The 15,339-nt window shown below is 47.1% G+C and overlaps 1 protein-coding gene across 1 annotated transcript in view; it reads right to left on the bottom strand.

Annotated features, from left to right (window-relative positions):
• DNAJC11 (DnaJ heat shock protein family (Hsp40) member C11) overlaps nucleotides 1–15,339 on the bottom strand; it is a 75,000-nt gene that overhangs the window by 1,599 nt on the left and 58,062 nt on the right. Inside the window, exons 5-15 of the mRNA XM_027843840.1 lie at nucleotides 9,740–9,868; nucleotides 7,803–7,925; nucleotides 7,227–7,300; nucleotides 5,647–5,836; nucleotides 4,365–4,450; nucleotides 3,950–4,066; nucleotides 2,945–3,100; nucleotides 2,234–2,303; nucleotides 1,081–1,138; nucleotides 830–972; nucleotides 218–347 (exon numbers count right to left, since the gene is read on the bottom strand). Coding sequence (XP_027699641.1) covers nucleotides 218–347; nucleotides 830–972; nucleotides 1,081–1,138; nucleotides 2,234–2,303; nucleotides 2,945–3,100; nucleotides 3,950–4,066; nucleotides 4,365–4,450; nucleotides 5,647–5,836; nucleotides 7,227–7,300; nucleotides 7,803–7,925; nucleotides 9,740–9,868 — 1,276 coding nt within the window. The remainder of the gene's footprint in view (nucleotides 1–217; nucleotides 348–829; nucleotides 973–1,080; nucleotides 1,139–2,233; nucleotides 2,304–2,944; nucleotides 3,101–3,949; nucleotides 4,067–4,364; nucleotides 4,451–5,646; nucleotides 5,837–7,226; nucleotides 7,301–7,802; nucleotides 7,926–9,739; nucleotides 9,869–15,339) is intronic.

The raw sequence follows: 15,339 nt of genomic DNA, 5'->3' as shown, positions 1-15,339 counted from the left end.
CAGTGGCATAACAGGGAGGGCCTGTCTGGAGCCCACGGGGCCAGTACGAGGGGGGATTCTCAGCCTCTTGCTGCCAGATGATGGGTTCAGCCCAGCTGTCATCCGAAGGCAAGAACACGGTTTGCTAACTCTTATGTGTGGGTTCCTCGAGGACAGACTGTGTCCCACAGCAGGCACCCCGGAGGACGGGTGGGCAGGACAGGGCAGGATGACTTACACTGCTTTGGTATCCGAAGGGCTTCTTTGTCCGATGCCATCACTTGGTGCAGCACGCCTCGAAACTGGTAAAGCACCTTTAGGCTCTTCTCTTCTCCCACACATGGGTCATAAAACCCAGGAAGCCCGGCCTGTGATGAGAGACACAGAGATACCATGAGTCAGCCCCGCAAATCCCCCTAAGGTTCGGCCTGCAAGCTGACCAGGGTAGCCATAACAGGACGCAGCATCGACATCAAAATCTGTGCCTAGAAGGCCTCCGGAAAACACAACCGCTGGGTCTGAAAGTTCCCTCTTCAGTCCCAGGCTTCTAGTCCCAACACAGGTCCTCCCCTTCTCATCCTACAAGCCTGCGTCTTCACAGCAGCATCTCTGCCAAGTGGAAAAATGAAACAAAAAACCAGAGACTCCAGCCCTTCCTTAAGGAAGCTCTGAGTTCTGGGAGGTTGGTATCAACCTATTTATGTATTTGTTTACTGTATGCTCAGCCCTGTGTAGATTCTGTGACCAAAGGGCACGGAGGAATCCTGGCTTGGGCTCTGGGAGGGAATTTAACCACGTCCAATCAGTCAGGCTTGCCTCCCCCACTCTGTGGGCACGGCGGCGCCAGTACCTTGGAGGCTTCGGTGAGGATGAGCTTGGAGTCCTTTACCAAGCACTGCAGGGGGACGGTCACATCAATCACCTTCACCTTCTCGTTCTTCCTGCTCTTGTCATTGACGAACTTGCCATACCAGGCGTTCAGGATGATCAGTCCTGAGGAGCACACCGAGTTGTAGCCCAGAGAAGGTGCCCGTGCCGCCTGCTTTGCTCCCCTCCAGCACCCAGAGCCCCCCGACCCAAGGAAGCTGACAGTGCTTTTACCCATTCTGGACTCTTCTGCCTCGATTATTCTTCGTACGGATTCCTGCATCAACCGAACCTGCCAGTGGACCAAGATGGCGGAAGTCAGCTTTCACTGGATCCCACCATGGAGAGGAAACCAAAATACGGAGCAATGAAAACAGGTGGAGGTGGGGAAGGCAGAGAGCCAGCCAGAAACAAGCCCAAGCTGGGAACGTCAGGCTTCAGCTCCAGGAATGGGACTGCCCTGACAGGGAGAGCTTCCTGACTACATGGCAACCTCAGGGTTAACTCAGGCTTAGGCGAGGGGAAAGTAAAGTGACCTCCCACGGAGCTCCTGAGGGCTGGGGGAGAAGCTGAGAATGCCTGGAGAGGGCTGTCTTTAATGAAAGAATTACACCGAGCTGCTCAGGGGAAGGAGGAAAGGTGTGCCCAGCTTTTAAAAATCATCCCTGGGGCAGCCAGGTGGTGCAGTGGATAGAGCTCCGGCCTTGGAGTCAGGAGGACTAGAGTTCAAACCAAACTCAGACACTTGACAGTTACTAGCTGGGTGACCCTGGGCAAGTCCCTTGACCCCGAATGCCTCACTAAAAAGAAAAAAAAAATCACGAGCCCTGCCGCCATAAACTCTAGATGGGCTCATCAGCTACACGACAGTGGTATTCCTAACATAAAAGGGCACTGAGAAGACATGACAAGCGTGAAGAATTCGGAGAAGCCTGAGGAGACACATGGACTGATGCAGGATGAAGAAAGCAGAGCCAAGAAAACGTACACAGTGACTACAATACAGTACATGAACATGGTACTAAAAGTCAACCAAACGGACTAATTGCAAAGGTCAGTCTCGGTCCCTGAAAAGAAGCGCACATCTTCCTCCTTAAGAGAGGGGAAGGCTGGGCTGCAGCCAGATGCAGTCACCAGGGCAGACAAGTGTTAACTCTGTCATAAGGAAGGGGTCAGAAGGGGTCACTGGCAATGGGGAGGGGGTGAGAGGGCAGAAAAGCTAATTATCAACGCATTAAAAACAATCATATGAAGGGTCCGAGTCACCCTTGGCAGTCATGTGCAGGGCCCCCGGCATTCCCTACTGCCCACGGTGACAAAAGACATGGGAAGTGCTCTCCTGGGACCGAGCGCACACTGCCCGATGGCCCAGCCCTTGGTCACTCACAGCAGATTCTGCCTCCTGTTTCTTCTGCAGGATGTCGGTGGCTGTGCTCTCTCTCTGCTTTTCCAGTTCTCTTACAAAAGAAAACACAAGCCACACATAAGCCACGCAGTATTCCACAGGAGTGCAAAGAGTTGGCCTCCCTGTCACACCCTCTAGCAGATGGTATGACGAGCTCTGGGGCTTCTGCTAGGCTTGTCAAGGTGGCATCATGCCCACTGTGAGGCAGAGCTGGACAGCCCATTCATGTGACCTCATGATGCTCTCACCCAACTGCTCCAATGGAATATGGGGGACACCTGACTCTTCTGAAAGCAGACCCTCCCTAGCAAAACCTCACCAGTGCAGAAAGACTAAATCCCAGTAAAGGAGGAGAATCATATGATACAATTCAACTCACTGTGAAAGCTCCCAGGACTGTGTAGTTTTTGTTAAAGGTCACTTGAACTTACTCTTGTAATTTTCTTATAGCAAAGTCACTCCTTATCTTCACTACTGCCCCCTCCCTCTTGGGGAACCCCTTCATCCCATGAAATCTGGTGGCATTCTAGTACTTTTGCAGTGACTTTAGGTCAGAGTGATTCCGACCAAATGACTCCCATTCTCCATTCTTCATCACATTTCTCAGGCCTTCAGGGAGCTCAGGACACACAATCCCATAGACGCAGCACATTCTTGGGCAAAAGCAGTCCCAGGGAGAAAGGACAAACTCACTTCTCTTTCTGAGCCCTGAGGTATGGTTTGATGACTAGTCGGTGCATGGCAAAGTAAACAACCAGAGGTCCCACGGTGGCATAGAATACAGCGCTGGGAAGGAGCTGATCCGTCAAGTGAATAGGGAAGAAATAAGTCTGGCTGGCCCTATTCAGCCTACAAAATAAGAAGAAGACGACTCAGTTTCCCAGGGTGGGGTCCAGATAAACAGTGTAACTCAGTCACACGGGATAAGTTTGCTCTGGGGCCAAACTCTCTTCTGACTGACCCTTCGTCAAGCCTCCTACTCCACAAGTGTGGGAACGCATGTAGGAGACACATGACGGCCATAAGGACGTCAGCACCAGCTGGTTTCAAGGGTAAAGCACTGAGTCTGTTCTCTATGGGATGGCAAGAACCGTTGCAGGCCAGGCTTGGAAGTGGGGTATGGATTCTGTTCTAAGAAACAGAAATTCTGTTCAATCGGTGTCATTTACAACGTACAGAAGGGAGAGTACTCGAGGAGTGATGAGGTTTTAATCTCGGTTTGTCAAGAACTGGAAAGGTAGACAAGGAGTAGAGTCCACTTTTGGGGCTCTGGTGCCACCTTCTGGACGAATACGAGCGTGGCACTCAGAGCTCGGGACAGGGATGGCCAATTAGCTAAAGACAATTTATCGGAAAGATTTCTGCAGTGTGTGAACAGCAGAGAAACTCTTTACACGCCGACAACACCATGTGATGCAACTAGTTCTAGGCATGAGAAAGGCTTCTTTCGCGGCATGGAAGGGCTGTTTTGTGGATGTGAAGCCAGTCTGAATGGCTCCAGCTCAGGGCCTTGGGACTTCAACGGATCTGTTCTTTCGCAGCTGCTCTCCTTTCAGACCCCAACAACTGGAGGCCACAACTGCTTGTCTCCTTGGCACTAACTCCACATCAGAGATGAAGCCGCCCACCAAAGGCTAGCCCACAGGGACTGCTCCCACTTGGGTGAGATGTCTAGCCAACGTCCAGGACTCAACTTACTTGATTTTGAGAGAGACACCCTGTGGGACTCCAACGCTGACAGTAGCTCCTAAAACACTGTGCCTAGAAATCTTCCTCTCTGCTCCATATTCTACCACCATCCCAAAGAAACCTGCCCTAGAAAGACCAAACGAGAGAGGGTAAGACCAAGAGAGATGTTTCAGTGTTCTCTTTAGGGAAGGGAGACAATGACTGACCTCCCCTCTCAATGACACATCCCTCCTACCCACAGGTATAGTTATAACGGACGTTTTCCCACTTTACTTAATCATCAGAGCCAACTGCAGCTGGCACCATCGGCCAAATCATGTAGCAACGTACCTCATACCAACTGCCCCCCAACCTGATCAGAAAACACCTTGCTAAACCAACATACTTCTTTGTTGGAGGCAATGATGACCTGGCTGGGACTTACTTGACAGAACCCTTCACACGTGTCTGATCATCATCTTGGAATTTATATTGATAGCTGATCGATGCAAAGGAGTGGGGGATTCCAAGCTTTGAAAAGAGAGAGTGGGAAAGGACATGGGTTAAGTACTGTTTCTTGGCAAAACCAGGTGTGTGGCACGACTTCATCACTCTAGCCTTACCTCATAACCCCCCACCCCCTACCCCAGGCACGCTATGCTCCAACCAAACTGGACCACTGTCCACCCCACACACATGTGCTCCAGACCTTTGCTCACACTGATCCCATGCCTAAAAGGTTTTTCCCTTCCCCTCTTTTCCCACTTAATTTCTGTGGATCAAACCCAACTCATACATCACCTCCCCCATGAAGCCAGCCCTGACAAATGGCGATGAATGACCTTTCCTATTAGACATCATAGTGCCTCTGAACCTCATCTGGTGTATCTGTCCTATAATACCGTAAATATGATGTTAATCTTATTGGTGTTTGAACCCCTTACTAGACTGTGAGCCCCACAGGTGACACAAGCTCTGGCCTATCTTTGTGGGCCTTTGTACACAATGGGCAGTTCACAATGTGTTGAATCCAAGTGTTCTGGGGTCCCCAGGATACTGGAGCTGTGACAGCTGTCAGGACTAATGAATTGAGGATAAAAATTCTAGCAATGCACTCTAGGAAAATGAGCTCTGGAAGTGGAGACAGGAGACCTCCAGCACTCACAAGGTATTTGACCACGGGCAAATCACCTTCCTTCTCTGAGCCTTAACTTCCTCATCTGTAAAATGGAGATAATACTTATGCTCCCTCTCACTGGCCTGGCAGTCCTGTTATTCTGGGAATGATGAGCTCCTGGGAGCTGCTCTGGGCCTCTCAGCAAAGTGCTGCCAGTCTGGCCTGTACCCCTAACTCTGGGCTGCTGAAAAGCCCTCCAAGCTTTGCAATCCATACATTTTTCTACCAGAATATGGGCTTTTCCAGGGCATTAAGTAGCATTCCTCTTGGGGGGAGGGGACTATTATTCCATTCACATTAGAAATCGAGGACGACCTCAAAGCCTCCAAACGAGCTGTTCTACAAGTATACGTGACCTCTGCTGGCCAGACAGAACCTGCCCAGCCACGTCACATCCTCCCCATGAGGCACAGCAGCCAGGCTTAAAAAAGGAAAAGAGGGGACGAGACAGGGAACAGTGACCACACCACGGCCTTACCCTGAAGCCTGGGATGAGGTGCTTCTGTAGTTACTTTGTTCCTTGCATGGTAAGCCCTCCGCTGCAGCTTACCTGAAAGGCCACGGTGAAGTGACTGGTCTTCGTGTCCCGGACGATGCTTGTGTTCATGGCAGACTGGATGCCCCATCGCCACTGCAAATAGCCCATGGTGTTCTTATCTAGGTTCCTCGCCAACACAGTGGTCAGGCCGGGCCGGATTCCCCGGGATGAAAACTGCAGAGCACAATTGGTCGTAATAAAGCTGGAGAAGAAGTGACAGCAGGAGATCAGCCACAATATCTATCATCCGCCCTCTCTTCCCAGTGATTCCAGAACTGACCAGCACTTCATTCGTCACAGGCCCCCCAGGGGTGGAACGAGGCAGTGCCTGATGGGGAGTTCTCAGTCAATCATCCTGCTGGTCTGCAGCGACACAGTCCAGACTCCAGGCCTGGTGGGCACTGCCTCAGGCTGCACTGACTGGACACTGACAAGGGGCACCCATTCATGTGACGTATACCACTCCAATTTCCAATATGAATCCCCAGTCAAGTCTATGATTTCTTTTAACATTTCTTTGTGAGTTAGATTTTTAAAAGTGGAAGCTGGTGCCATCTTCTGGCTACAGAGGGGTATTTCATGCCATTAAAATGGGCACACGAAGCTTGTAAACTTACTCTATTTTATCTCTCTTTTCTCTCAACATTCTCCCTCTCCTTCTTTCTCTCTCGGTAGGCCTCTTTTTTCCCTCTCTCCCTTTGTCCATCTCTTTCTCTGCATGCCTCTCTTCTTTTGTCTCCCTCTTTCCTCCCTCTTCCTTCCCTTTCTTCCCCCTCCCCCCTTTCTCTTCTCCCCCCTCTCTTTGTCTCTGTCCCCTCTTTCCTCTTTTCTTTTCCTCTCTCCCCACTCCCCAAGCTTTCAAAGTCTCCCATTTGAAAAAAGGAACAAGAATACTATATCTAAGGAATTTTCTTTCGGAATAAATAAAAATAACACATTCATACCTGAAACCATGCCAGTTTTCCTCTCTATTATGTCTGTACAAAGTGCAGGGATTTTGTATTGTTTTCTACTTTGTTCTTCAAACTGAGTTTGCATGGGTACCTTCAAAACGGGGAAACTTAGGACCTCACAACTGTGGTTCTGGAGGTGACAATGGTAACAAAGAGCGAGGACGAAGAAGGTGGGCTTGGTAGGCAGTTCAGAGGATCATAGACTGTAAAGCTGGAAGGGACCTCAGAGGGCCAGCCTGACTCCCGAGAGGGGACAAGGAGGGAGGATTCAAATGCAGGTCTTCTGATTCCAAGACCATCATCACTTCTTCTATGGCCTGACGCTGTCTCTCTATTAAGGCCTTGGTGTAAATATAGCTGACCACTAAGCATGGCTAGAAAAATCACAAAGTTCCCCTACTATGGAACAATCTTTTCTTAGGCCAAAAAATTTGAGAATCACAGTCTCCTGGTTACCACAATCATCTCAAATCAAACACAGGGCTCTATTTACTGCAATCAATTCAATTCAATTCAACAAATGTCTACTGCAGCTACTACATGCCTGGCATCATGTGAGGCAAGAGGAATCAGAAGTCACAATCAATTCTAAATCTACAAAGAGCAACAAAACAGATGATTGCATTATATTAAATTTACCATCTTGGTGTAAGGTTACGAAACAGCTTTAGGCCAAATGAGGGGCCCTGAAGGTCTCCGGCTCCAAATTCAAACTGTTTAGACAGAAAGAAGAAAAGTTAGAGATGTTTTCATCTCGCAGCTGCTACCAAGGTCTCATATGGATGACCCCCGCCAGAGGGGCTTCACCCCTCACAGCCATTAGACACCGCCCCCCCCCCCCTTCCTCGCCCAGGTTCTAATCTAGGGACTCAATCAAGATGGCAGGCTTCGAAGCCTGAGAGAGAACAAGCCAAGACAAGGAGGCAGCCTTCCTTCTGAGACAGAGAAGCCGCTGCCTGCCCTGCCTGTCTTAGCGCAGTACAGAAAATCCCTCTAGAATTAAGAAATCAGTGTGGCATGGCCACTAGGCCTGAGCTTACTTGTGGCCTTTGCCTGGAGCTTAGACTCTGCCGTATGCCCTGATCTGGCTCTCCTCAGACCACCTAGGGGTTAGCTTTTACTGCACAAAACGGTCTCCACCGAACAGTTTGGGCAACACCCAGCAAACAGTCTGTGATGGGCAGAAAGGAGGCCTGGTCAATAAACCACTCTTACCTCTCCCCATCCCTTTGCAGAGGTCACTCGCCGGAGGGCAAAGTTAATGGAACCTCCTCCATTCCCATTCTGTGTCGAAAGGCTTCCAGAGAGGATGGCTGTGTCTGTTGCTGTCAAGGGTGCCTGGGAAACAACATTTGCTGGATGAACCAAAGCTATAAGCAGTTCTGATTACAGCCGCCTAATGAATATGTTATAAGGACGCAGTCAAATCTGCAGATGACTCCCCGATCAGCAGCCTGTGGCAGTGTGTGATCACCTAAACTGCTTTCTTCGTTTCTCAGGTGTAGCACTTGGCTAAGTGGACTGCCTGGGACCCGAGTTAACACGTTCTGAGTACTTTTATAGCCCAACTTCACAAGGCCATGGGAAGCCTACAGTAAGAACTGGGATCTTACTGTGCCAAACTGCAGCGACATTTTCATTTTACTGCCCTGGGGGTACTATCTATGACTCCCCCAGCCCGTCCTGACTGCCCAACATCTGGCCTCCCTCAGGGCTTCTGGACAGCTCTAGGAGGACCATGAGCTTCCTAGAATCAGCACCAGGGTATCTGGAGGAGCCATGCCCGATGGCCCGCTGTCTTCTGGATGGGCATCCTGCAGAATGGTGATTCCACTTGTTTTTCTAAGTCCAGTTCTGTGATTTTGCTGAGGGCGGAGAGGAGATTCCCAGCATCGAAATCTCTTACAGTATGGCAGATCAGCAGCTTGTGTGCGCCCGACAGTTTTAGAGAGCTGCCTGGGGCACTGAGAGGGGTTCAGTGACTTGCCAATTACATAGCCAGTATGGATGGGAAGTAAGACCTGAACCCTGGTCTTTCTGCTGTCTCTTCACTTAGACAACTTAGAGCCTAGGGGACTGAAATATAGTGACCTCAGTACAGAAGTCAGTGTAGAGAGAAACAGAGGGGGCTGGTGGATATCCAAGGGACACCAGACTGCATTTAAAATCACCTCTCATGGTCACGTGGGGCATTTAGGCATCCACCGTGGACTCAGACTTATAGAATGAGAGGCAATGGGGTACAAAGCACCCGGACTGAAGCCCTGGCCCTGTCACTCCCACCTGTGTGATAGGGATTGGTCACTTGGCCCTTCTGGCCTCGCTGTCTGCCCTGGAAAAGGAAGGTCCTTACAGTTTTCAGGCTGACCATCAATAGGACCAAGCCCAGCAAGTAGCCACAACCACAGACATCTGACCATGCAGTCTCAAGGCCTTTTGCCCCTTTACTTAGCATATGTTTGTACTGGCTTATCATGAACAAACATGGTATTTTTCCTCAGAAGAATGGGATGTATTCTTGTCTTTGTATCCTGGGCACCCAGCACAGTGTTCAGCACACAGTAGGTCTTTGTTGAAGGAATTAGTCCAAATATTTGTACCTACTAAAATGTCTGAAACACTATCACAAACAAGGTTTAGCTGTAACCAGAGGGTTTTTGTTTTTTATACATTTTAAGTATAAAATTATAAATACTTAATATGTAATCTTTAAACATTTAGGCATAAAAATAATATACAGCTACATAAAGTGGATAGAGCACTGGGCCTGGAGTCAAGAAGACTCAGCTTCACAGATTCAAATCTGGCCTAAGACACTTACTAGTTATATGACCTTGGGCCAGTCCCTTAATTTCTGTCTGCCTTAGTTTCCTCAAGTTAAAATGGGGATAATAATAGCACCCACTTCCTAGGGCTGTTGTGAGGATCAAATGAGAAAATATTTGTAACAGGCACTCAGCACAGTGCTTGGCACACAGTAGGTATTACATAAATGTCAGCTATCAACCTCCCCATCATTATTAAGGTTGATAAGCACAGCTCGTTCTTCCTAATCTTCCTCAACAAAGATGAGACAGCTCCCCCGCCCCCGCCTCCAGCTGCTCGGTGCCAGGGGCCTTCCCTGCACTGGCTCTGGTGATGCTAGACCTTACCTCGATGGACTGGGAAATGTGCATTTTGTTAATTTCAATCCGAGGAAAGCCGCGCCCTGGGCCATCTTCATAATCCTCATCATAGCGGTCAAAGAGGTCAGTGGCATCTATTCCAATGCTGATGGTTCCCTGGAGATGGGAAAGACAAGCGGTGAGATAAGACAAATATGTCTGGTGTGTACAGCCAGGAAACAACAGCTCTCTCAGCATTCCACAACATTCCACAATTACTCAGGGAGCCATTCTGTGCTCCATTCTGTCCATCACCTCAGCTTGTCATGAGCATGGCTGCCATCGAGAATCATGGATATCAGAGCTGAAATGATGCAGGGAAGAGAAGCTGGCCTGGAGCCAGAGGACTTGAGTCTGAACCATAGCCTGAGAATGGACTGACTTATCACCTATGCGACACTCTTGGCCTCCCTTTCCGCATCTGTAAAATGGAAGCGTTGGCCCAGATGACTTGCAGGTTCCTTCCTACTCCAGATCCAGAAGCGTAAGATCAACTATCTTATTTCACAGATGAGGAACATGGTGGGTAACTCGAGAATACGTCACAGTTAGAGCTTGAAGGTTTTCACAGAGGGTTTTCTTCAAAACAACCTTAAGTCTCATCACTCCCATCTCCAAGATGAGGAAGCTAAGGCTCAGGAAGGTGAAGAGACTTTGCCCACACAAGGGTCAACATCAGAGACTGATTCAAAGCCAGGGCTAACTCTAAGGCCTGGGTTCTTTCCATTCCAACATGATAGCTTATTTTAAAAATAAAATTAAAATCTTATTCTATTTTCAGGCCCACACTCCCATACCTCTCATTGAAAAAGCAATAAAAACAAAACTCATTATAAACAAGTATAGTTATTATAAAAACCTATATCTATATAATTAAAAAAAAGTTAAAACAAATTCTTAAACTACCTTTGTCCAAAAGAAAATAAAACCCATGCCTCAATGTGCCTTCTGAGCCATAATGTTTCCTCCCCTTGGAGGTGGGTAAAACATTTAATCTCAAGTCCTCTGGAATTGTGGTTGGTCCTTGTGGTTGACCAAAGTTCCCAAGAATTCCAAAATTCACTATTCTATTTTCAAAGATAGTACAACTGTCCAAAGAAATAAAACATACTCATAGATGAAATTTGAATTCTGGCAGGATTGGGAAAGTGGGTAACTTAGGGAAACAGATGCCGTGGTTTTAAAAAGAACATTCCTGTTTGCAGATCACAAAACCATAAAATAAACAAGCAGGATGGCTTCAGAAAAACCTGGGAAGACTTATATGAACTGATGCGGGGTGAAGTGAGCAGACCCGGACCTTTGTGCACAGTAACAGCCATATTGTAGGGATGATCAACTGTGAAAGGCAGTGTCTAATCAAGACAGTGATCCAAAACAATTCCAAAAGACCTGTAAGTGAAAAATACTATTCATCTCCAGAGAGAGTGGAGTCTGAATGCAGATTAAAGCACACTTTTTAAAACTTTATTTTTATTGTTTTATTTTGTTTGTGTTTTGTTTTGCAACACAACTAATATGGAAATACGTTTTGCATGACCTCACATGTATAATCAAAATGAAATTGCTTGCCGTCTCAGGGAGAGGGGAGGGGTGGGAGGGAGGGAGTGAATTTGAAACTCAAATTTTTAAAAAAAAATTGTTAAAAATTTTTTTTATATGAGATTGGGAAACATTTAATGAAATAAAAATAATTAAAAACAAAATGTTACTAAACCCTCACATATTATAAATTTGTTCAAAATTTTTCAAGTCAACTTTTTACTGTCATGAATGTTCTTGTGCATAATCGAGCATAATTTCTGTCTTCATACAGCTGGTCTAGCCTGCTGGGAAAGTAACTCCACTGGCTATTCTTCACTGGCCTAGTGTTGCTCCCTGGACACACATGCCCCTGTGTCTTGGTCACCCATGTCTGGCATGCACTGCTCCTACCTCCCACCTCTCAGAATCCCTGGCTATCATCAAGGCTCAACTCCAACACCACCTTCTCACTTGAGGCCTTTTCTGATCTTCCCAGTTTAGTGACTCTTCAAATCACTTTGCATTTATTTTACATGTCTCTATATATCTACACATACATATAGTATTTATGTTTTGTATTTCCTTATCAACTTTGGAATTGATTGTGTAACATGGGAGACATTGGCACAAGAGTGCCCAACATGGTGTGCCCATGTCAAAGAAGGCACTATGCTCTATAAACAGAGCAGAATTGCAGTAGCTCAAAAGCAATCTGAGATGCGCAAATTTAGAGCCATCTCCACCCCAAATGTGCACATGGACTGTGTCTGATCAGCCACAGTCGGACACACTGTAACTTAACTCCAATATAGTGATGTCATTTTGGTCCTCTTTGCGAACAAACCAACGAATTTCCTTATCAATGTACATGTTATTGTTTTCCCCTAACAGAGAGCAGAGACTGTTTTATTTTTGTCTCTGAGGCAGCTAAGGCACACCACAGTGCACAGAGCCCTGGGCATGGGGTCGGGAAGATCTGTGTTCAAATGTGGCCTCAGACATTTACTAGCTATGTGACCCTAAGCAATTCTTCTGTCTACCTCAGTTTCCTCAACTGTAAAATGGGGATCATAACAGTACTTGGCTCCCAGGGTTGTTGTGAGGATCAAGTGAGATGTATTTATAAAGCACTTATCCAGAGCCTGGAACGTAGCAGGTGCTATATAAATGCTTGTTCCCTTCCCCCTTTCCGTGGGATCCAGCACAGTGCCTGGCACACAGTAGGTACGCAAGAAAGGCCTGTTGAATGAACTGTCTACTTCTTTTTTCTCCTCAGTTCAGGACTTTAAACATGATCATGAAGTGAAATTTTCATGTAATTTCAGCCCAAATGGTTTGATTTTACTTTATGGGCAAATAATTTAGGAGACAAAAATAAGCTGAAGGACTCGGCATTAAATTGGGCTTTCTTTCCTTTCCTTTTTTCTCCTTTTCCACAGGCCAGAGACATCAGCCTCTAAATTGTGTTCAGGACACAAATTTACACTGACCTTGCACTGACCATCGCCCAAGTCACCACAAGGCCCATTAGCTTTCAAGACTTTAAAACCATTTCTCAAGTCTCACTCCTAAAACCCAGGCCAAAATAACTGTGAAAACTCCATCAGTGGCGCCAGTGGCTTCAGAGAATCTGCAATGCTCTGATGCTGCTCCAAGTCTATGGAAAATAATCGAAACAGAAACACTGGGGGAAGCCAAGAAGAGTTTTAAGACTCAAGGGCCAAGTATGCTGAAATTCAAATAAAATGAAACTCAAATAAATCTACTTAAGAAAATGTGACTGAGTGTACAAGAACATTTCTTTTCATGATCTGGGGAACATCTGATGTCTGTTGGCTACTCTGCATCTAGCCCAAGGAAATCATCTTTTGAAACTGAACAGACCACAGTAACAGAACTTGATGAATTTGGACTCCAGGGGCAGCGAGCATCACGCTGGGCCTGGAGTCAGGAGCATCTGATTTCAAATACTACCTCATGTTTGCTAGTTGTGTGACCCTGGGCAAGTCACTTCACCTCTAGCTGTCTCTGTTTCCTCGACTGTAAAATGGGCATTTTTACAGAATCTCTTTCTCAGGGCTGGGGTGAGGATAAAATGAGATAATAATGATAAAGTGCTTAGCACCGTGTCTGCCATGCAGCAAGTACTTAATACATGCTCATTCCCTTCTCTTCCCCCTCCCAAAGAGAGTTTGAGTTATTACCTCCCAGATAACACGTGGCCAAAAGTCTGGTAAGAAGCATCAGATATGAGTTCTGATGAGATCACAAGCAGGAGACCAAGGACTTTTGTAAACAAATGCTGGCCTCCAAGTGGGTTTTTACCCTCTGGATCACACTTGCTTCCATCTCCTGATATTCAGCTCAAATTCTGGCTGTGGTCACGAAAGCCTTACACTAGTCTTTTCTGAAACCTCTCAGAAATCATTTTTCAAGAAGAAAGAGTTTGTAAGACAAACGCTTTTCTTTTTCCAAATACGACGGCACACTGGCACGTTTGGCAAGCCCAAAGCAGGAAAGATACAAAACATTGGTTACCTCCTCCTGACACCTTCCCCCTGGGAACGTCCTTGCTGACAGCCATAGTTTTGGCTACTGGCATGCAATCATGGTAATAATGAAAACAGGCACTCCTTTTTTCATACCCACATAATTAACCTGTTCCATTCCAGTAAAACTGTGATGCCTCCCTGTGGCCGGAGGGGTGGGTGTGGGAGGCAGCAACTCTGGGGTCTCAAAGGCTTAGGACAGCGGAGCTCAAGGTCTGGGCAGCCCTAACAAGTTACCAACCCAAGAATGAACTCTCTGCTGTCTGAGGACTGACCTAGCTAAGTCTGGACAGCCTAGACTACCATGCTGGCTTTCGAGTGATGTCAAAAACAGTTCCTGAATGACAGGGGGACTGCAGTGCGCTTCATCACAAGGACTGGGAATCCAAAAAGATCCTCTAATTCCTGAAGTCAGTGGTAGTGGGATGAAGCTATGAAAAAGCTACTCAAAGGACAAGTAATTTTATTCTTTTTTTTTTTTTTTTTTTTTTTTGGTGAGGCAATTGGGGTTAAGTGACTTGCCCAGAGTCACACAGCTATTAAGTGTGAAGTGTCTGAGGCCAGATTTGAACTCAGGTCCTCCTGACACCAGGATTGGTGCTCTATCCACTGCGCCCCAGCTGCCTCTCAGGACAAGCAATTTTAAAAATTGATGCCTTTGGCTTTCCATCTAATTCATTTCCAAATATGTACCTCACTCATGCCCTCTTGTAGAAAAAAAACAAACAAACCAAAAAACCAACCAACCAAACAAAAAAACCAAGAAACAAAAAACCTAAACGCCACTTATCAAAACTGACGCACACTTTGACCACATCTGGCAGTATCTGCGCAGCACCAGCCACACCCACCTCTGCAAAGAAAGAAGAGTGGTTCAAGAACCATGCTCCGGCCTGCTCTTAGGCCAGGCTTGGTTATTCTAATTGCACAGGGTTGCTTCTGTTTACATGATTCTGCTTATTCTGCTCTGAAATGGTTCACTGAAGTATTCTGGTGCTTCTCTGAATTCTTTTTGTTGTTGCTGTTTGTTTTTTTGGTAAGGCAATCTGGGGTTAAGTGACTTGCCCAGGGTCACCCAGCTACTGTGTCAAGTGTCTGAGGCTGGATGTGAACTCAGGTGCTCCTGACTCCGAGGCCAGAGCTCTATCCACTGCGCCACCTAGCTGCCCCCGCTTCTCTGAATTCTACAAAGTCACTGTTTCTTATGACACCGGCATGGTGCTTTTCACACAAGCGCCGCAACTTTTTTAGTTTTTCCTCCACCGTACAAACCCAGAACTGCGCTAACTCTGCAAAGATGGGGCAGGGGCATTCTCTCCCAGCTGGGGATGTGGTAGGTTTGGCTGAGCCACTCTAGGGATAGCTCGCTGGTGGGGGGAGGGAAGAAGGATGGAGAGGGGTGTTCATAATGCCCCAGTATTCACAAAGCATTTTTTAAAGCTATGTCCAAGGGGATAGGATAGGGGAAAAAGAAAAGGAAAAGGCCAAATCTAACTTTTCTGTACCTTGTGTGGA

The sequence above is a fragment of the Vombatus ursinus genome, unplaced genomic scaffold (genome assembly GCF_900497805.2).
Source record: "Vombatus ursinus unplaced genomic scaffold, bare-nosed wombat genome assembly UNPS02014932.1, whole genome shotgun sequence".
NCBI lineage: Eukaryota > Metazoa > Chordata > Mammalia > Diprotodontia > Vombatidae > Vombatus > Vombatus ursinus.
Note: the sequence above shows the minus strand (reverse complement) of the source record. Positions and strands in the feature narration are given on the sequence as shown.